At 39.1% G+C, this 23,193-nt stretch overlaps 1 protein-coding gene across 2 annotated transcripts in view; it reads right to left on the bottom strand.

Moving 5' to 3' along the window:
* Positions 1-23,193, bottom strand: part of LOC119727646 (neurobeachin-like) — a 69,809-nt gene that overhangs the window by 36,137 nt on the left and 10,479 nt on the right. For both annotated transcript variants that reach the window (XM_038199629.1, XM_038199630.1), the window contains exons 2-6: positions 15,619-15,723; positions 12,929-13,055; positions 11,394-11,494; positions 7,696-7,791; positions 4,253-4,371 (exon numbers count right to left, since the gene is read on the bottom strand). In XM_038199629.1, coding sequence (XP_038055557.1) covers positions 4,253-4,371; positions 7,696-7,791; positions 11,394-11,494; positions 12,929-13,055; positions 15,619-15,723 — 548 coding nt within the window. The remainder of the gene's footprint in view (positions 1-4,252; positions 4,372-7,695; positions 7,792-11,393; positions 11,495-12,928; positions 13,056-15,618; positions 15,724-23,193) is intronic.

The raw sequence follows: 23,193 nt of genomic DNA, 5'->3' as shown, positions 1-23,193 counted from the left end.
TCTGGGGTAAATTACAAGTGAGTACATTGCAATTTTACCGTTTTGTGTTGGAACAACAGGCAGATGCAAGAATGTACAAATACCACTGAAGCACATGTATCTGATGAACGGATAATTAATGCTAGGTCAAGGTTAATGGGTGTTTGAATGCACACTGTGTCTATAAAAAGACGACACTGCTATCTTTGGCATATGCGATATGCAACCCATTAGCTTTTAGGCCATACCTAGGAAAATATGGCACATGTTAACAAGTGTGCACACAGTGCAGAATACAAATTGTACATGTACATGTATGATGCTAATTCATAACCAACCACATTACAAACGCAGTGACCTATATATATTTGTCTCATGTACGGTACATGTACAATGTATATTCATGTACTGACTTGCCATATGTTGCAATGGTAAAACCAGAATGAGCACATTTTTCCGTCGATCCCAAAGGACGAGAGCTGAAGTTTGCCGGCAATATTTTCGTTCCTGATTATCGTGAATTCGAAGCGATTACAACCTCAGTCCCGCCGACTCGATATTTACCATCGCCCACTGGCTAATCAGGACCGATGGGACTCCGGGCGAGAGGTTGTGTAAGGGAACGGATTCTGTGTTGTTACAGACAACAGCCCGACGGATTAGCCGGAAATAAGTCATTCTGATTGGGGCTTAGTCTTCTAACAAACACAACAAAAATTAAGAGACGGCTGTGCAAAATTTGGCTGGGACTGGGGAAAAATGAGACCCAAGTTGCCTTATGCATTGCAAGACGGAAATGATCAGTCCAAAACTCACAGGAAATAAATGTACACTATTTCAGCATGACTTGCGCAACAATTCTACAAAAAATCTGACTTTCAATATTCTGGCAATTATACCGGTACGTGTACAATAACTTCATATCACTTGTTTTCAATACCTAATTCAGCATATGCATCAGTTAGGTATATATTGTCAATGAAATTATAATTATCAAACTGATATTGTCGGGAGATCACGATTTAGTCCATGGCAAGGTGCCAAAATAATTACCTAAATCCATAATTTTAGCCCTCCAAAAACCCCAAGTTTTTTGACAGACAAAAATATACCACATTCCATCTTGCTAACACACCTTTCAAATTAAAGGTTGTGTTGTCCCTTTTAATTTGACACCACTTTTGTGGTTGTGATGCTTGCAATTTTGAAGATTTCATAAATGTTAAAATGTTTTGCCATGTTCACTTTCTCATTGAATTGCCCATATGTAGAACAAAAAATCAAGATAGGGTTGTGATACAAGTCAATCACAAATTATCGTATTTTTGTATCTATCAGAAAGAAAATTACAATGTACTTTGGAAACATTAATGAAAAAGCATGAGGATCAATTTCTCTGGCAGACAAATAAAATGGATAAAAAAACGCTATTCTGTTGTTAAAATGATAAGAATATCTCTTTCAAAGGTACACATATCCTGACAGCTAAACTCATTCTTATCTTTTCTCTACATTTTTTTTTAACTTGTTCATTAGGAACGAGGAGTACTCTTGATATGAACAAGAAATGTTAAAAGCACATTTTGTCTGCAATGGGCCATATGGTATCTACGACTTGTGGAAATAGTTTTAAAACAAGTCAGGTGTGTTTACAAACACAAATGCCCCGCAACCGTGACTGTTCCCATGACATAACACCACTCTTTTAACATCAACTTACATGTACCTTGGTCACATGGAATGTTCATTGACAGCATTAGTGTCTTCTGTAGGTTTTATATGAATTAATCCCTAATCCCTATGATCTCAGAATAAATACAAGATTTCGATTGTTTTAGCCACTGTGACCTTGACCCTTGACCTTTCGGCCCCAAATGCAATAGGCTTCTTAGGATTACCAAGAACAATACACAAACCAAATTTGAAATTCATATGTAAAGTATTTCTCAAGTTATCGCGCTGACAAAATTTCTTTTGTTTTAGCCACTGTGACCTTGACCCTTGACCTTTCGCCCCCACACTGAATAGGCTTCTTAGGATTGCCAAGGACAATCCACAAACCAAATTTGAAGTTCATATGTAAAGTATATCTCAAGTTATCACGCTGACAAAATTTCTTTTGTTTCAGCCACTGTGACCTTGACCCTTGACCTTTCGGCCCCAAATGCAATAGGCCTCTTAAGATTGCCAAGGACAATCCACAAACCAAATTTGAAGTTCATATGTAAAGTATATCTCAAGTTATCACGCTGACAAAATTTCTTTTGTTTTAGCCACTGTGACCTTGACCCTTGACCTTTCGGCCCCAAATGCAAAAGGCTTCTCAGGATTGCCAAGGACAATCCACAAACCAAATTTGAAGTTCATATGTAAAGTATTTCTCAAGTTATCGCGCTGACAAAATTTCTATTGTTTCAGCCACTGTGACCTTGACCCTTGACCTTTCGGCCCCAAATGCAATAGGCCTCTTAGGATTACCAAGAACAATACACAGACCAAATTTGAAGTTCATATGTTAAGTATTTCTCAAGTTATCGTGCTGACAAGATTTGTCCGGACACACACACCCACACACCCACCCATACTTGTTTCACATGACTAGTGTGGACTTTCCATTGCTTTCGTGTAGTTAAGAAAAACCAGTGAAAAAACTCATTTTTCTCAAACTGTGAAAACTCTTTCAACCCAATTTTTTTTCTATGATTCCCTTTAGTGTTTCTCTTCATTCTGCTACTGATAAACCTAACCCAAAAATGCCTCTAAACCTGTTTTCCAGAAATGGGGAAACACTGTGTGGACGTGGGCAAGTCCACACAACGTCGGTGCTACCTACATTATGTGGACGTCTTTTGTTCGGAAGTCCACACTGCGTATGTAAGACAAGCTCACCCACACACACACCCACACACCCACCCACCCACCCACCCACCCACCCACGGAAGGACAAGGCGGAAACAGTATGCCCCTTCGGCTTCGCCGCGGGGCATAAAAAGGAATGTAGACACCTTGTAATTCTGAGCATCAAATACATGTATCTTTGCAAAGTATCAATTTTGTACAAAGATAGTTGCTCTGGAATACAGGCATGGATACCAGTCTACTCCTACAAACGTCTGACACACAGTTGAAGTGAAAATGACTATCATGAGCTTTTATAATAATATTATGAACATGTATGTAGACTTATCTATGACTGTACAGTGTATGTATTGTATATAATTGCACTAGCCTGTATGATTTACGCTTCACTTTCTCCAATCACATTTTTTTCGGCACGCAAATTTCTTAATAACCCCGGCTCTGGAAATGCCTGGGATGTGCCAGCGTGGCATGGCCAACACGCCGTAACGCATTAATCACAAACGACAGTCCACCTGTAGCACATAATGACATGCTCCTTGGAGCATGAAGGAACGACCGATGGTGCTAGACGCATGATAAGAAGACACACGCACGACTGTTTTTCAATTCTTCCTCTTGAAGAGGAGGGGTATCACGGCGAAAGCAACACATTGGAGACATTATAATCTAATGATAATATGAAGTGCTTATATGGTGCTTTCCAACAAAGGAAGGCGTCAAAGCGCTTCACAATATTAACCCTTGTTCATTGCCACAAGACCACTTTCCTGAACAAGATCAGTGCAATTTGGTTTGTACCCTCACAGGTACCATTTATACTCCTGGGTGGAGAGAGGCAATTGTAGTAAAGTGTCTTGCCCAAGGACACAAGCACCATGTTCCCTATCAGGATTTGAATACACATACCACAACACCTGGGTCAAACACCATAACCACTGGACCGCAGCGCTTGTTTTCAAGAACATGATACACATGTAAAATAGGCTGAAAAGCTAGTTGCGAGTTTTAAAAGCATTTCGAAGAAACAAACTTTGTCGAAAAAACATTCCAATGAATCCAGGCCCAATAGTTAATGAGATTACAGTACTGAATAACATCTGAATTACAAATTCAGCCTCATTATGAATAATATTAATTAAGTATTTAATTCTTCAAGGTGTGTATTTTTCCTTATATTTCAACTTTCAACTGGATGGGGTGAAAATACAAGCATTTAGTGACAGACTTAAATTAACTTACCTATGGCTTACTTTCCTGACTTGTTTTATTTTGGAAACATTTGAAAACTTTGTTGCTACACTCACAAATAGGCGGATCAGCATTCAAATCTAATATAAAAAAATCTGATAAACACCCACCTTCCCTAAAAAAAGAAAAAAAAGAGCACAGGAAACATAAGTTTTATTCTTACCAGTAAAGGTAGGGCTTGTCCTTCTCTATGGATGGGTTGATAGGATCAAGGCGGAACCAGGTAGTAAACGTAAATCCATTCTGGTATGGCCACCTTGCCATGGGAGGCATTGCAATAGCCTGGTAAAAAAAAAATTGAGCAAACAAAAAAAAAATTCATAATTAACACTCAACTGCTGAATGATGTTTGCACAAATGCAACGGTGGGATGGAATGTACACAGAGTCGAGTGCAGAAAGCAACTAGACTGTCATAGCTTAGAATACAAATACCACTCAGTTGACAAGCTGTTTGAATGGCATCGGGCGGTAAAATTCACAGCACGCCTCGGCTGGATTGCATCAATTAACGTCGGCTCTGTGTCAACACAATTTTGTTTTGGTATGGCCACAGGTAGCGTGTATGAAATTAAAGGATATTACATATAAATTCTTAAGGTCATTGAAATCCAAAAGCAATTATTCAACTAATCATTCAACACCCACTGCAAACATTTTTCTCTCCTTGTTAAGGTTAGCCATCACATGAAATCGTTGAGTGAAGATCTTGGAAGAACTTGGAACACTGAAGCTAGGGTAAATGCAAATTTGTCTTGCTTCTTAAAAATTACGACGACACCTCCAAAATAAGACAAAATGTATATAAATATACGAGTGTACATGTATACATCAATAATTAATAGATATATAATTTCCTTTCATTATAAAACTCAATCTAGATTATTTTTTAATTGAGAATTGAAGGGAAACATTTCAAATCCACTTCCCTCAAATTTGCCTCTGGAAACAGAAACTGCCCTTTGGAATTTTGTTTATCTGTCTTCATGAACTGGAAAAACCCAAATAAGAAAATCTTTGTAATTTTACAATCTAATTCAGAAAACCGTACTTTTCACAGATTGAAAAAATTCAGTTCTTCACAATGTCTGCTTTATCTTTACTGAAGAATGCCGACCATTTCCATCAGAGAAATTACTTCATTCTCAACTTGTCCAATTCACAATGAGTTTATACATCTGCTCAAGAAGCTCTTTGGGGAAATGCTTGTGCTGTTTGAGAAAGGAGCTGTTTCGGACAGACCGGCAGCGCGCTCTGAGACACCGGTCTCATTTTCCCTTCCAAGGGATTTCATTCAAACCCCCTGCTGCAATCACATCCAGGTGCATTCGGTGGCACTTGCTAGGCACCTTCAATTTCAAAAGATTTCTCTCCCTCGACCTAATCACGACAATGCTCGGCCAAATTGAATTATAACCCATCTCATCTCGGCCGTGGCAATGAATTGAATTATACATCCTGGATTTGTATAAACCCCTGCGCCTCCAACATTCCACGTTGTCATCGAAATTGGAAACAGACTTTTCCTGTGTCTTAGCCCATGGCCTCTGTATCATTTGACAGCCCCGTCTCATGATACCCTTGCTCTTCGCCAACGACGCAGCTATTTTTTCCTTCAAGATCACAAAAGGTGCAAGGTTTTTTTTCTCCTCGAAATCTGGGAGCAAATCAATAGTATGACCTTTGGTTACACTGTATCTATGGCGGGGTGTCTGACACCTGACGAATTGGGGAACCGAGATGGTGTTTCCTTGAGATCGGTGAGATTTCTCCACCACAGGGTGGCAAGATAGAGATTTTGTTTTTCAAAGATTTATCGAATATTGTTGACTCTCTGCTTTAACGTAGGATAAGAGCTACCTACACTGTGATAGTCATGTGCATGTGATATCATTTTTGGGGTCAATTTAATGAAGCTGATCAGGGAAATTGACAAGGTGCATTATAATAAAAACATTATTAAAGTTGAACAAAGAAATTGACTGGAGCAGGGTTTGAACCTTGCATGGATTGCCGTTCCAGCACTCTACTAACTGAGGTATCAAGCCCTATGTTGGCAGTTCTCTATTTTGTCAAAATGTCAATGTCTTTTACTACATGTACATCCCAGGTTTGCAGCATTGCTAGTGAACTCAGACATTGACAAAATTGGGGAACCACCAACATAGGGCTGGAAAGCTCAGTTTGTAGAGCACCGGAACGGCAATCCGAAGGTGGCAGGTCCAAACCCCGTTCTTCTAAATTTTCAACTTCAAAAAAAAAAAAAAAAGGGGGGGGGGGGTTTGCGCAAAATTTGCTCGACAACATTTTCTGCATACAATTTTCACAACCACCTGTTTTTGAGCAAATATTTTGTGTACTTAGAACATTTATGAAATTGGCTCCGGATCATAGCGAGCACTGACCAGTGTACTAATAACTTCCTCATACAGTCTTCACATCCCCAAACGTTTACAAACTTAGCCTAGTTGCATATGAATGTCATGCTCCACTCTTCACGCTCAAAATACATCCAATAACCCTGACAATGCATGTCCCATATGCTTCCCATCCACAGTGTTTTCGATTGCCGCATAAATGTTTACATAAAGCGCCTCAAGCTGTCAAATGTTAACTGCTGTGTGCTCCTATGTATATGCCTTCATACAGAGCAAGCCAAGAATGAATGAATACTATATAGATTGTGGCTTTGTACTGGGCACACAATGGGTGGTATAAACATTTAAAGAGTCCATGAAATTATTTTTACACTGGAGCATATCTGTAGCAAATATCCATCCCTCTGAAATGTATAAGAACTATGAGACATCCCTTTTTGGTAAAACTAAATTGTAAAGTGCACCTTTTTAAACTTTTAAAATGTTTCAGGCTTTTCCTGACAACTGAGGGCGCTGTTGCTGTGATGTCACTTTAGGAACTCATTTGGGTTTTCTCTTCAAGTTGTAAACCAAAAATTCAGCAAACCCCCAAAATTCTGGTGACTTTCTAACTTGAAGCAGATGTGAAACTGAAGTTTCTGCCTTGAATGACATCAGTTTTGCTCATGAATATGGAAATTTGCATAAGCATTAAAACCAAAAAAGCACCAAAAACGCCCCCTAAAAAATGGTAACATGAAGATTACAAATAAAGATAATTGGAACAAAAAGGTACAATTCAAGGATTGCGTTTAAAAAAAAAATCCATTATTCGGGCCCTTTAAACACTGCAAATAGTTTTTCTGTAATAAGTTTGTTGTTTTTACATCAAGTGAACATTTTCATTTTCACCTCATTCTGAATTTTAGCTGACTTCTTTTTATGGTTACAATCATTGGTAAACACTGCCGAATCCAGCAGCAAAAATTGATGATTACCAGGGATATTATACATGTAGTTCACACAAGGAAAGTTCTCAAGTTAGGAAAAAGAAGACAGGTTCACTTCGCTTTCAACAACTCGCAAGTTCTAACGTTCAGGCAAGAGATAACGGCCGTCCATTAGGGCCGTAACGGATCTCCCCAATTTACTCCGGCTTGGAATAACAGCTAATAAATTCTCCAACAAGATGGAGAATCCTTTTAACTGATGGGGTTTGTGTCGGTGTGCGTGCGTGTGGGGTTACTTACCGCCCCGTTCTTCCCTGAGAAGCTGAAGAACACGTCCGGTCCGTGCTTGCGAGGGATTTGCTTCAGGACTTGCAGGAGTTTGACAGAATACCGCGGCTGGGATCAAACAGAGGAGGGAAAGATAACCAAATTATTCGGAAATTCTGCAAAGTTTTGAATCATTTGTGTGGGTAATTTTTACTGTCTGAAGTTTCTTGAAAAGCACGATTTGAAACCTGTGAGGGGAAAAATCATCCGCTGACAAATGACAAATTTGAAAAGGTATAATATGTCATACCAATGCAAAAAACAAAACAAAACTCTCGAAATTTTGAGCACAAATCTGTCTTTTCTTGAGGCAAAATAAAAGGAGATTTTGTTAAGATTTAGTGGGAGTATAACCAATTTTTGAGTTCATATGGGATTACTGATTTTGGGATTGAAAAATTGCATGAGTGGGCATTTTTGTAACAAGAGAATGAACAAAAAAAAACCATGTATTTCACTCGGCAATCTTTTCAGACGGGTAAACTTTCACTTGAAATAACAACTGAAATTTACGACTCCACTTCCAAGCCGCCGAGACAATTTTCTCTCTTAGTCTTAGCGATTGATGCTTGGTGCATTTCTGAATGTCCGTTATCGATCAATTTTCTACAGCGCTGTTATTAGGTCAAGATGAGTAGATGCCTGCAGCTGGCAAGACTAGAGATCTACGACTTGGGATAAAAAATACTCTGTTGTCATCTTCGGATTACCGCAGCTGGTGCAGGCAGGAAAACATTCAGGAATAAATAAATTAATGCGTAAATCTCTTTTCATTCAATTTGCAAGTTGTGGTCACCCCCCACTCATAGAAAAAAGTCTCTTGATGCAATTTCTTTGCATTCGGTTTATGAAAAATTTACATTTGTCAGCAAATTTGTCCAAACGTCTATGAGAACTGACAAGGTGACATGATGAATTCGGTTCTACCTAATATGCTGCGATATTGCAAGATACAGACAGACAATCTACTGGCTTAGTTGTATCTTTTTCAATGTATAATTGTATGTAATTCTAGCAAGCGAAGTCCTTTAATTGTTCCGGTAAAGAATTCAGAACATTAAAGCAATAAAAAAAACTTAATAACCAGGATTTCTTGATGAGTACCCTGACTACAAGCTGTACCTACAGCAACTAATTTCTGAGAATCCAGGATGATTATTTTCTGTAATCATCACTGGTTTTATTATAAAGTGCAGGTGTCTTTCATCAACACCACACAGTCCTTATCTAGTTACATTGTTTGCAATGATTACTGTGGGGTATGCTGTACTTTTCAAAACCATCAGGGAATTGATTTCACAAGTCTGGCGTAAAATATGTGATGAATGTACTGGTACCCTGGGCACCACATACATTGCAACATGCACATAATGGCAAGTACCGGGTATATACTTGTATGTAAACAGATGATACACACAATGTATACATGTATAATGTAAAGTCAAACTTGAATGACCACAAATGTTCATGTATACAACTATACATGTACATCACAATTATATATGTATAGAGATATCAAATTAAAAAAAGTTAGCAAATCAGAAAAAAAATTGGCAAAATTAAAAGATTTTTACGTAAAATAATAAAACAGGCTTACATAAAAAGTCTCCCTTTCTGGTTGACAAATTCAGCTATGCCATCACAGCAGTCAAAATTAAACAAGTGACTGTTTTTAAACGTTAAGAATTCCCTTCTTAATTTGATATAGCTATGCTTTGACTGGAGGTTATTAATATGTCAGCTGTACCGACAAGTTACCTCTTTTGTCTGTTGATGGAATTTGACTAGTCACAGTGTTTACATGAATGTGATTTGACTGTTTTTACTAGCCTGTATACAAATATGTGGCAAGGGATGTGGAAGACATTTTTGACTGTCTGTGAATGATCAAATAGGAGTGTTTACTTAATGTACATTTACCTACATTTTGTTTGATTGAAAACAGAACAAATAATAATAATCTGTTTCAGTTAGACCTACTAATTTCTTATAATTGAAGGTCACGGCCCCGTTTTTCCCCTTCCTTTCCGCTTCTGACCCATTTCTTTCAGGAAATGATCAATAATGAACATGCTCATGGCAACGTTGTCATTCACAGTTTTATTAGAGATCTAATTTAGTTGCAGACAATGAATATGATTTTTGTGAGTATGTAGGCAATCCCAACAGCATTGAAGCCAACTAAATGTTTACAGGTGTTTCGAGACTTGACGGCAATCGTAATATCCCCCATCCCACTGAGAAAGACCCTTTGTCACCCCCCCCCCCTCCCCCGGAGAAATCCCACGATGCAATTACTTAAAGTAGGGTCTCGGCATCATGAGGCATTGATGGACTCTCAACTACGGTATTAAAAAAAAAAAACGGGGGAGAGAGGGAGCGATCATTTATACAACATGTACACGCACATGCGGTACAAGTTCAGGCACTGACGGGCCTGCAGGGCACCGGTGTCACAAAGACGCAGTGCACCTGCCTCTGTGAGCCAGGGGAGAGTCACACGGGGGACAACCGGGCCGCAATACGATTGAAGTTGCGACAGGAAGCAAGAGAGAAAAACGGAAATAATAAAGAGTCCAAAATGAAGCATTTCCAAGATTTGACAGCATGATTGCTTCTCTGCACCGTCTAGACTAAAATGAAGTACCGGCATAGAAGAAACGCATAGATATACTTGAAAGGCCTACATGTACGTGATTTTTTGTAGCTTGGAACCATTTTTTTCTTCCAACACCGTCTTCCGCTCATAAATTGCATGTTATTTGCGAGATGCATTTTAGCAGGTCATGTTACATTTTACACGGGGCTGCCCGGGGCAAGTGACGGTTGACGTGCACCTCGCCACATTCATGTGTAAATAACAGGTCTTTGCACAAGAGGCTTTCTGCGAGCCCGTTGAAAATTGGCAACGGCAGAAATCGTGTCATTTCTGATTTTGCAGATGATCGCCCCAGTAACTCTTGAGCTATTTATTTTAGGATGGGAAGGACTACCGAGGATCTTACTGGAGGTTCTGCCGGCAATTCAGAAGAAAGTAATAGAACTCTGTGACAGAAACATTCAATGGTTGGTTTTATGTCCCTTTTTCCTAAATTTCTAGGTATCCTGAAGTTTCTTTTACTCTTAAATTGAGCTGGACCCAAATTTCTGTACAGACAGACTGAAGTTGCTTAGTTGAACATTTTGCTTAAATACTCGATGTGCTAATCAGAAATCAGCTGGGTACCAGTCAAGGGTGATAAACATTGCATTACATTTTGGCTGGTGACCTGTCTACATGTATGCTTAGCAGGTATTTTTTTAGCTTGCCAAATTTTCTGTGATTACCTTCCGATGAAATTGCCTACTGTTCGTTCTCCCCAACCCCCTATCCCATCCTCCCAAAGTCACCCCTACCCCTCCGACCCCTTCCCAATTCACCTCCATAATCTTACCCACAGTCTCCCTCCCAACCCCTCCCCCAAAGTCATCCCTTGTTACCTTACCCACCTGTCTGTCTCCCCCACCCCTTCCCACCCTCCCCCAATTTGCCTCCGTTTCTTGCCCTTAGTTTGTTCTCCCCCTATCCCCTCCCCCTGAAGGTACCCCTTGTTATCTTACCCATTGTCTACCTCTCCCCCCCCCCCCCCACCCCCTTCCACCCCCTCCCCCATTCACCCCCGTTATCTTACCCACAGTCCGGTGTCCCCTTTCAGGAAGCTGAAGATGAGTTTGAGCTCCTTGACCGAGATGCTGTAGCTGGCAATCACTCCCAGGATCTCCATCAGCAGATCTGCGGAGGCGGAAAAAAGAAACAAACAAGAGACTAAAAAACCTGAATTGCGATTTGACAGAAACTCAAGGGTTTGCTGTCAAAGAAAACACAAGGTCACTTGAGAGAGACGACAGGTAAAAATAAACAAAACTGCCCTGACAATCCCTCCGCGGTCAACAGTGGATACAATTTCTCAAAGAAACCAGCAGATCCAATTTCTTACATCTTATCTTCTGATGGATTTTTTGCAATTTATTTTTATCATCATAATTAATTGAGGATAATTGATGCCTAGATAATCTTCATTTGATTTTTAACCCTAACTGCATGTACATATGTACATGTACAACGTATGTATTTCCAATTTCTCAAAATTCAAGACCTGCTTAAATTTGATGCATCAATGGTACTATCACTATCAGTACTCCATCAACAATTCTCAAAAAAGTTTAATGATTGATAAACAATTTCTAATTGTTGAATTCATTTCAAGTTATCTAAAAAAATATATAAAAAATAAACAGTATGTCAGTAACAAGTTTTGACGTCTTGAATCTAAAGACGATTTTAGAGTCTCTTATTTTCAGAACTGTTGATGCTGTATTACCGCCATGTCAACACACAAATTGTTATTTGTGTTTTCTTTACTGTATCTCTTCAAATCTTGGTGCCAACTGTTGAGAATGCAGACAAAATATCCTCTCTGAGGTCAAAGCCCCCGTCGGATTAGTCCAGATAGCTTCCGCCAATGCCAGCCCTCAAGACATCCCATACGTCGCTCCACTAGCTCTTCAAGATTCGGTTCTGGGATCTTAAGAAAACGCTATAAATATTACAGCGAGGCCCGTCTCGGGAGCATTACGGAGGCAAAATATGCCAGCTGGGATGCCGCGGTGCGGTACTGGGGCAGGATTTAGCATCCTACGGAAGGACTTATCTGAAGCACCGACGTACCAATGGTAATTCCCGCATTTACAAACCAAGACATTTCCCCAGGGGGACACAAACTAACTTGTCAAGGAAAGCCAGATGGCAGAAACATTCATCATGCATGCATTTTTGTGAACATGTTTTATAAGATTTACCTTTATACATTCATGTTTTGCACATTCATACGTGTTCACAGCATGCAAGATTAAAAAACATTTATTTGTTCATCAGAAACATCCTCACGCATTGAACTTGTCTGTGAAAGATTCCTTATTTTTCCTTCAAAACTACAATTACACTTGTAAGATTTTGACTAGAAAGTAGGGCCATGTCCGAATAACTTGATTACAGCAGGCAGCGACACACGTGTCTATTGAATGTGGCATCGGCTGTTTCTATAGCCACGTGTGTAATTGCTGCCCACAGCCAAGTAATTCAGATGCGGGCTAACCCAGATTCAGCACGTAATGCATTAAGTTTGTGCTAAGCCAAAAGTCTTCTACGCTTAGCGAGTTGGCTAACCTGAGAGCATTTCGTTGCATGATTGTAGCTTGTTGACCAGCTTGGTGATCAGGCTGACCTCTGTGCAGGCTTGCAGGTTGAGAACGCTCTTCCTCAAAATGGCCACAAACATACTCCATATCTCAGCCTGAGGGTCAGTATAAAGAAAAAACAGCAAAATTGAATTTTTTTTTTTACAATTATGGCGTAAATTTCATATTAAAGCAAGAATTTGTAACTGCGACTTAAAATTTTTAATCAGAAAGAAACCATTTAACTCTATATATAGCACTCCATCATGCAAAAATTCTTGATGTAAATCTGAAAAGGGTCCATGAAATGAAATTTACACTGGAACAATTCGTAGCAAATATCCATTCCTCTAAAATTCTTATAAAAACTATGAGACATCCCTTTTTGGTAAAAATTGTTGCAAATTTACAGTTTTTTAATGATTTGAAATGTTTCATGCTTTGCATGACAACTGAGGGCGCTCTTGCTGTGATGTCACTTTCGGAACACACTCTTCAGATTAGGGTTTTTACCTTCAAATAGAAAACATTTCTGCATAAAGTTTTCACATGAAAACTGTCCTACTGTCTTACTGTCATATACTGAAACAACAATGAACCACTGAAAGCAGAAAATTGACCAAAGCAAACCCTATTCTGGTGACTTTTTATGCTGAAGCAGATGTGAAACTGAATTTTTGCCTTGAATGACATCACAGTTTTGATAATGAATATGGAAATTTACATTAGTATAAAACAAACAAAAAACACCGCAAACGCCCTTAAAATGGCAATATGGAGATTACAAATACAGTTCAATGGAGCACAAAAGTACATTTCAAAGATCATATTGCATTTAGAAAAATTCCATTACATGGGACATTAATTAATAAAGATATCGGTAGCTAAAGCTAACATTTTTATCGTTGCTTTTGTTATTTGGCATAAATATTTGAATGCCAAATTTTATCAAAATTCCTTTATAATGAATTCAACCACATGAATAAAAATATACATGTACTTAAAGAAATTAATTGAATTGAGTCTTCATTGTGTTACAATCACAGGTGGTTTGATCACTATACAGTAATTACAAAGTAATTACAATCCATAGATTACCATCTCCAGGAAGCAACGTGGGCACACCATGCAGAGTGCCACTGTTTGGTTTTGTAGGCACCTGCATGCCCATTCCATTTCCATGTATGGAATATATGGAATATATCCAATAATGGACAATCTAATTTTTGTTGAAAAAAAAAATTTGAAAAAAAATCTGAGGGGAACTACAAAGCAAGCATTGCAACCGTGCTGTTCAGTATGAAAAATTATACACTTGGTCAATATTCTTTGTTTAACTTTTTTAACATTGAATTTTTAATTTTTTTTACATCGTCTTTGTGATTAACTGAAAGTACAGAAACGATGAATGGTATTAATATTGTTAATTCATGTATCTTAGGAGCATTGTGCCCGTGCATGTAAGTCACCAACTAATAATATAAGATGGCCAATGATGAGAGGAAAAAATAGGTATTTATTGAACTGGTATCTGACAATCTAGACGGTGGCACACACTGCATCTATGGCATGTACATGTATGTAACAATTGTCACAGTCCACATTTTACGATCCAAATGATTAAAAAATATCCCCTAGTAAAATTACGCCCCCCGCCCCCTCACCCTGCCCCTCACACAAATTGGACCTTGGTTATTGTCACAGTATCCAGGGAAAATTATACAAAAACACTCCAAGTCTGCAAAAACCATGGCAACGGCAGATATGCCGCAGTACGGGCCCCGGGCATTGACTTGCACGATTGGTTTCACCATAGAGCAAGGACCCTGCAAGTATTGTTTCTCATTATACGTTAATGACATTTTTGGACTTAAGTACCAAGATTGCATTTAATAGTACAATACACCTCAGAGACATCATTCATTCATTCATTCATTCATAAAAGGTTTATTAAAAATTGTCATCACAGCAAAAAACTGAATTGCAACAATTATTACAATATTTTAAAAAAAAAAATGAAGAGATAACATTCAATGAAGAGATAACAATTAACATCATACACAAACTATGCAAATACAATCTGGAACAATTCGTACATCGATTTCACATGTTCAATACATGGCCAACAATGTTTTATATGTGAAGATGACCATGTTTTGAAACAATTTGGGTTGGGTATTGATGACAGATCTGTGTACATTAATGAGTGGCTCATTTAACTAAATATAGGAAATATATGGGTGTCAAAGAATCCCTCATTCTCCTGACGACGGGCAGAGCATACTGTTCGAAACGTTGAGTCCCTCCGGTTCTTTTCAGAACCACACATACTCACAAAAGAGATTTATTCACATGGTGCTACCGCAAACTTATCTTGTCTTAGTATCTTTCCACCATGCAAACCTTCAAATCTCATGTCAAAGAATAGTTGGGCATCAAAAGTTGTGACCTCAGTAATGCTAAAATTGCAAGTTATCAATTCTGACTAATAGGTATGGTGACTGCTAGGTTGGGGTGAGGGAGTGAGGGGGTGAGGCGAGAGATGGAGGAGAGGGGCACAGTGGAGTTGATGCAGGGCACGGTGGGGCAGGGTGGTGCAGGGCGGGAAGGGGGTGGTGCAAGGCGGGGCGGGGCAAGGCAGTGCAATGCAGGGCAGAGCAGGGCGGGGAATCATCTCACCTGAAGTTTCTCTTCACAATGGTCAATCAGCTCAAGGAGATGGGTTACGTTCTCCGGATCCTCAACGACAAAGTTGGACTCCAAGTCAAACTCACCGCCAACAAGCTGGTAAAAAGAAGAAAAAGAAAAAAAAACCAAAATAAAATCAGATTTGTTTGAAAAACCCAGACATACATTAATCTGCAACAAGTATGCAAAGGAGCACGCTTGTCAAAGATTACCGGTGTCTTTTGAGAAAAAAAACTTTAGACACTCACACTTTATGCCCATTTGTCTTCCCTCCCAACGAAATAATATCAACTCTCAAATTTTTTGGGCTTGAAATTGTGGCTGGCACATTTTGGACTGTATTGATTTTCCTTGTTATCACAGATTTCATCATGCCATGACTGGTTACTCTCTAATCCTCCACTGACGGTTCGAAATTGTTTTTTCCATCTCAAGAGAAATCAGGACAACTTGGCAAGAATACGTACAGGAAGAATCCCACGAGAACTTCTGAAATGCGCCATTTTCCACGGATAGAGTGTTCTCGTCTCTTCACAGCCAAGAAGCGTTCATTTTGAACTTTGGCTGACCCGTAAGAAAAACCGCTCCGCAAACCCTTCATCTCTGCTCGCGAGAGATATTTTCCAGTTTCCCCCAAGGCATTGTGGGTAGTTGGCCGCTGCTAGAGTCAAAAACGCTCGCGAGATTGCTCCGGAGATGTTTTTTTTCTTTCAGGGCTGGTCGAAAATATTGAAACGTTTGGGACGTTGCTGAGAATTCATGCAAGGTGTGGAAGGTACTCCTTGTGATAACTTCTCCGCTCGGCCGTGAGTCCCGACGGACATATTTGCACACATCATCCTGAACCAATTGACTTTCATAGCTATGTACACATATGAGACCTCCTTTTCAATGTTGTTCACTGAACCTACGATAACATCTCATGAATTTGTATATTTTCTGCCGGGAGGAATTTTCTTGCAGGAAATTGTATGAACAGGATTGTGACTTGCTTGTCACTTTATCTAGCACTTTTGAATCATCAGTTTCTATAATTTTCTGGGTTTTTTTTTCTTTTTGCTGTTTTGTTGTCTTTTTTGTCAGTAAATTTGCACGCCTATATATGTGTAATGATTGAACAAAAACTGTCTTCCAAGTGGTAAAATCAACCGCACAGTGAAAAGTTGGATGTTGAAAAAAAAAAAAAAAACATAACTTAAAGAGCCATGACAAATTTGCACAAAATAAATTTCACAAATAATAACCTCAACTTTTGAATAACGTAAGATGATACATTTAAAGTGTGTAATTCTTTATTACCTCATATAGAAAATGGATGGTGTGGGGGTTGGGGAGAGGTATTTTTAAAAGTAGGTCGGGTTGAACCAGTACATGTAGGCTACAATGTACATTTTGTACATTGTATTTCTGTCTACAAATCTAAGCTTTTCTCATCCAGACAAAAAAATCAATACATCACACAGCTACCGATCCACCATCAATTCAACCAGGGAAACAAGTGCCAATGTTGAATCAGAGCCCTCTCCTCTCTCCTGCGTGCTAGGATGAACTACGGAATCCACTCTTGAAATTGTATCTCACGTCAGTGGACCCAAGCCCATGAATTATTCAATTCTTTTTCCTGCCTCAGTAAAACTACCCACTTTCTCGCTATTAATCTCCGTCTTGGTGGGTCGCAACAGGCCAACAAATCATTCCCTGGAACCAGGCCAAGGTGCAAGGGGAGAAACCAACCGACCGACGGCAAGCAGCAAATCACCCAACCTTCTTCATTAACATTATCACCACCGATGTTTTTGTTTTTCTTTCTCGGTGGTTGACCAAAGGTGAATCTCATCCCACCTCTGGTGTCGACTAACTCGGAAAGATGAGAACCGGTTGGATGGATGGCATCACTTTTAGTGTCGGGGCAGCGGAAATGAGGGGACAGCACGCTGAATGCCCAAAAATGTGTCAAAAGCTGCACGCACAATGCTGGCTCAAAACATCAACATTTGGGGTCAGTCTGAGACTGAATGACAAACTGTCTTCATCCATTTATGCATCAAATCAGGAAAACCTATGTGTATACTTAGCAAAACAACATCCACCAAAACTTTTACATTGTATCACTGGTTTAACCTGTTGGTTTGCTCAGCAACTCTTTTCCTAAAATAGCAACCTCTATTTGTAAGGTAATTAAAAGTATGCTTAAATTAAATGTACTGAAATAACATATTTTTCAACTGGGCTTAAAAAAATTGATCAATGCATTTTCTGTGATTTTTGTGCAGCACTTGCCTGTAAATTGTACATGAAAAAGACTAAACCTTCAAAATTTTGTATGAATTTTAAATTTTTCTGTAGAAAAATTATCCATGTTTTTCAACAAGAAAACCATCCACTAAAAGCCCAGGAAAACAGCCCCAGTCATAATCCTCCATGCAACCTGTTAATGTTCAGGGTTTCAGGATAAGCTGGGATGGTGTTCAATGTACATGTGCGTACACCCTATGGCCATACGCTGACTGCATTGGGAGATAATTAGCTGTCAGGATTATGCAGGGAGTGCGCTATGGCCTGACAAACGCTCGCCTGTCATTCAACTACATGTACAATGCAGTGTGTACATGTACGTGTGTAGTGTACGAACATGATGAGCACCGTACATGTGTGTGCCTGACATACATGTATATTGTATGGGGCTTCAAAATTAAAATGATGTAAATTGTACACGTGTGTTGGTGGTGGTGTTGCTCAAGTTGATTTTGTCTTTTTGTCCTACAAACTTCTTCATGTAGATTATAAATACCGGTAGAACACTGACGAATTATTCATGATTCAATTCAAATATGAGACAAAAATATGTATACCTGCATATTTTTTTTAATTAACATTTTATTTGTTATTATTATTTTCTTTTTGTACATATTTACATACAAGGACACACGCGCATGTGTCTACATGTAGTTGTCATGAACCCTATTTTATGGATCTGCTGACAAGAACTTATGACTTGGCAAATGTTAACACTGTGCAAAACTTGTGACTATTTTATCTACTTAATAAAGTCTGTGTGAGTTTGAAATGTTAACATAGGTTAAAATGCGATAATGCTTGAACATAAAATCACCTAGGACAATCAAATCTGAGCTGCTGCATATGAGAATACAGTACAAAATTTACAAATATGATAAATAGTCAGTAAATTTCCAATATCCAAATGCAATTTCACCTCGGCATCATCACAGCATGAGCTGCACTTTGTGAAATTGCCATAAATCGCCAAAATTGAGTAAAAATCCAAATTTCAGCTCACGCATGCCAATTTAAAAAAACACAAAGTGACCATAATGGCGAAAGCCAATATACGGTACCTCGACTCTGGCCAATAAGTGATTAGCTGAAATGCGCCACTGACATGTCCGCCACTGACATGTCCGCCGTTTACACTGATGAGAGACAACAAGCAAGCAGATAAACGGCCCAGCAGACTTCTCGGCATCTTCTCAACACCCGGGATGAGATAGATGAGACAATGTCAACCACGGCTGTAATTGGTATCCGCTCAGATTCGGAGAAGTGCGAAGCTAGCCTCGTGATTGAGAGAGAAGGGGCAGGCTTATGGCAATACTTGTGTAAATGGTTCAGAAATTGGCTCACATCCAACATGATCCCTGTTCAAATTTGGCATCAGAAATGTAAGACTGACATCTATCTGCTAGACTTCAGAATATTTGTTCTTTCTCGACCCATGCACCTAACTATTTTTAAATTTTGCAATTCTTTTTCTAAATTTGTGAAGTGGTGTTCTGTGTGAGCAATGACTAAAGTATGATCGATACTTACAAGTCAACACAAAACTTACAAACATGTACATTAAGAACCTAAATTTAAACACGAACATTAACAACCTAAATTTAAACATGAACATGTAGTTCAATTCTATGAACCATAAAGCTATACAAACCAACATAAACATACAATGTACCGGTAATATTGAATTAATAACTGCAGGTTCTTGCACATATGTGCAGAAAACTTGATCGCACATGTATAACAAAATATGTGTCAATGTACCCACTACCATGACTACCTTTTTCTGAATACAGTGATATACAAAGCACGTACTCCACCCCTATTATCCCAACAGTGAGCAACTTGTAGGGGTTCACTGATCGTGCACAAGCACAGTACATTGTACATTCTGCAATTTATCTTGTGTATTGTTATACCATTGGCTGGCTGGGCCCTCATGCCATGGGAAACCAGTGTGCTCAGTAATCAGCGAATCTTTCATTCTCAATGGTACCCTGGGAAGTGCAGGGACACATTTAGCATTCCTCAAGTTCTAAAGGACAAAGACTCCATGTCAATTCATGCACAGAAGATGAAAAAGAGATCAGTCATCGGACATTTTCCAATATCTGTTCCGATAGAAAATGGACGTGCTCCATTGAAGTTGCATTCCCAATGCTATTCTTCGAGTTTCATCCCGAAAAATAGATTCAGTTTCTACATTGCTATTTTTCAAGCAATACAAAACTTACTTACTTTTGAGAGAGCCATTGACCGAAAAACTTGGCCTATGTTTAGTTATTGAATTCTTACTTTACATTTTCAAATCATTGGCTGGCAGACACTAATTCCCATTTTCGCAGCGTAGGCTGGTTCCCGTCCCAAAACCAGTATCGATAATGTACGGATCGGGAGCCACTCTACTCCCAAAACATTTTTTTTTTCTTATTTTTTTTTTAGACTTTTGTAGATGTCCAAAAAAAGGAAAGAAGGAGTTTTTGGGTTGGAATGAAATATAAGTTGAAAATTTAATAGGAAAAAAACAACATAATTTGTTCAAGAGCTAAGGGACTCAAAAATTACCGGTATGTAAGGGAACTTGCGCAGCCACACTATAGGCCTACATGTAGCTCTGACATTTATGAAAACAGAAGTCTTTCTACAAATTCTAGCATAACTAATGATCCGCAAAATAACATACGGTAACTACTGTTATGTGTACTTTAAGTACACTTACAAAATGTATTCCAGCCGCCAGCGATTCTCAATTACTTGGGTTAAAAAAATGGGCAGATGTTATCGCAATCATCAAGGCACTCCCCTCATCAAATACATACGTGCCACTTTGAAAATTGGACATTTATGAGCATACAAGTAAGACCAAATATATTCAATGTCTAGACATGCCACACCGAGTGCCTAGAAATGAAAATGAATTTGTTTTAATCGAATGAGTTCAAATGTAATGTTCAAATGTAATGTCCAAATCTACAGTCCTGCCCCACCCCCATTTAGCCACCCCACTCCCTTTTATTGTACTTGTGCCCCTAAAATAGTAGATGTGTTCTTGAAACCTACATTCAGAGTACAGATAGAATTCTAGACGATGTTGATCATGTTGCAATGTTATTCAATCAACGGAAGCCACCTCGGGTTGCACTGGAATGCAATTACTTCCAAATCCATCACACTGATTTTTTTGCCTTCCGATTTTTTTATATTTCGTATCCAATCTCATATCTCAATATTTGGGCACACCGCACACTCGCTCTCTCTTTCAGGCCTTGCAGCGAAATACGACCAAGTCCCTTTCTGCACAAATCAAGTGTGCACAGCTTGGTACATGTCCATTTTATTGATGAACGTCCCTAGGTTTCATATCAACTATTCATGTAGGTCTACACGCAATCACTGCTTGCAAAGCCAACTGACATTTGCACTCCATTCCAACACAAGACTAGAACAATTTGTATGGATTGGTGTTTTTTTTATGACATTCAATAAAAGTTGTCACAGTTAAGTTCCATTATTATATGTACCTGAGGACCACTTCACTGTTCAGTGTGAGTGAGCATACATGTGCCTTGAACACACAAATCATGAAGTCATGGTATGTACGGTATATTTAATATATGTATTAGAATATTTCAGCACACCAGGAGTCGACAATTAAAAAATGGTTGCAAGTACATTGTATGTAGCTCATTCGCTCTTTTCACACTCCGCCACTGGGCATGCAGAGCCTCGATCTGGCAACTTAACACAATAAAAATAGCCGGTTCAGTGATCTAAACCCCGACACATGAATCACTGAACCGGCTATATTTATTGTGTAAAGTTGCCAGATCGAGGCTGTGCATGCCCATGGCGGAAGTGCGAAAAGAGCGAATTAGCTCTGTTATTCCCATTTCAACTGCCATGAAATGATTGAGAATATTTCTATTCCCTCCGGATGGGATGTCACTCTATTGCACAGGTTACTCCTTAACAAATGCTGGTACCTACGTGTACGTGTGTTTGTGCAATTGATTTGAGAGGGGCAACTGGGGTTAAGTGGCTTGCCAAAGGACACAACACAAGGTCGGGAGCTGGACTCTAACCCTTAACCTTCCAATCACGACTACAAATGAACACATTGCAATACATGTATGTTTACCTTACAAGTCGTAAGACACACAGGCAAAATAGGCATGTACATAAAATTCATTCCAAGTCAATGATTAAAAACTTCGTGGAAATCTCAATAAACGTAAACACACACTCCAAATGAGCAGCTAGATGGCATGAAATGGTTGAAATGTTCCTTGGAGATGTGGGCCAGTGTTCTGATTATTTAAGTCACGCCTCACGGCAGTCAAACATTTGCATTCATTTCAGTCAACAACTCAACGAAATGAGCTTCCACCATTCCGACAGAGTTTATTGCCGCACACATAGCGCTGCACCCACCACTGCCATCAAACAAATTCCTCTTCCAAAAACAAGCTCTTATTTTACCCGGACCCTCCCACGCTTCAGACCGAGTGACTGACACTTCCAATTTCAAGGCATTTAGATCGTAGCGGGAATCCCAATTTTCGTGTTAGCAAAGCCATCTTCAGCCCCCAGTCGCAAACCCGTTACCAATTTCCCAAGGTGATCTAATCGTACGTGCAATTTCACAAATTTAAAACGTCAAACTCTTTTATTTGGTGGTCTCCCTCCTTTACCTCCGACGTTTAATTACGAATATTCCACAGAGAGAGAGCATTCTGTTTTCTTCCCCGTGCCGAGCCCTGGCGGGGACTATTTTCTTACCCTCTCAAATCCTTAATAAGCCGTTATCACAAAATGCCTCCAAAGATGCGCCGTTTGTTTCCCTTCGTAGGCTTTCCACCCTAAAGGGTACATTTCTAATTTGGTTTTAATTCTCCCTGTTTGGGCATTACCTGTAGGTTGAGCAGGCAATTTGCTAAATGAACATGTTTCAAATTCTGCATGTGATCGTCAGGAACGACGCTCGCTTGCAAGACTGTTTTGTATCGGATTAAATGCATGTTGTCCGTATATAGATATGTGTACATTCTCTGATTGGCAGTGAGGAAGGTTTTAAGTTTTTTTAATTCTGACTTAGGTTCCCTATGGAGTCACGTATCGTATTACAACTTGCAAATGACTTGTACATATTTTTTTGTAATTCATCAATTGGGCAATTCCTTGGTAACTCAGGTTACATTTAAAGGAGTCTTCCAACAACTATGTGTTGTTATTCTATAAAGTCAAAGCATTTACATGTAAGGTGCATCTTTC

This window comes from Patiria miniata, unplaced genomic scaffold (genome assembly GCF_015706575.1).
Source record: "Patiria miniata isolate m_02_andy unplaced genomic scaffold, ASM1570657v1 HiC_scaffold_20, whole genome shotgun sequence".
NCBI lineage: Eukaryota > Metazoa > Echinodermata > Asteroidea > Valvatida > Asterinidae > Patiria > Patiria miniata.
The sequence above is the reverse complement of the archived record's forward strand: the minus strand, read 5'-3'. Positions and strand labels throughout refer to the sequence as shown.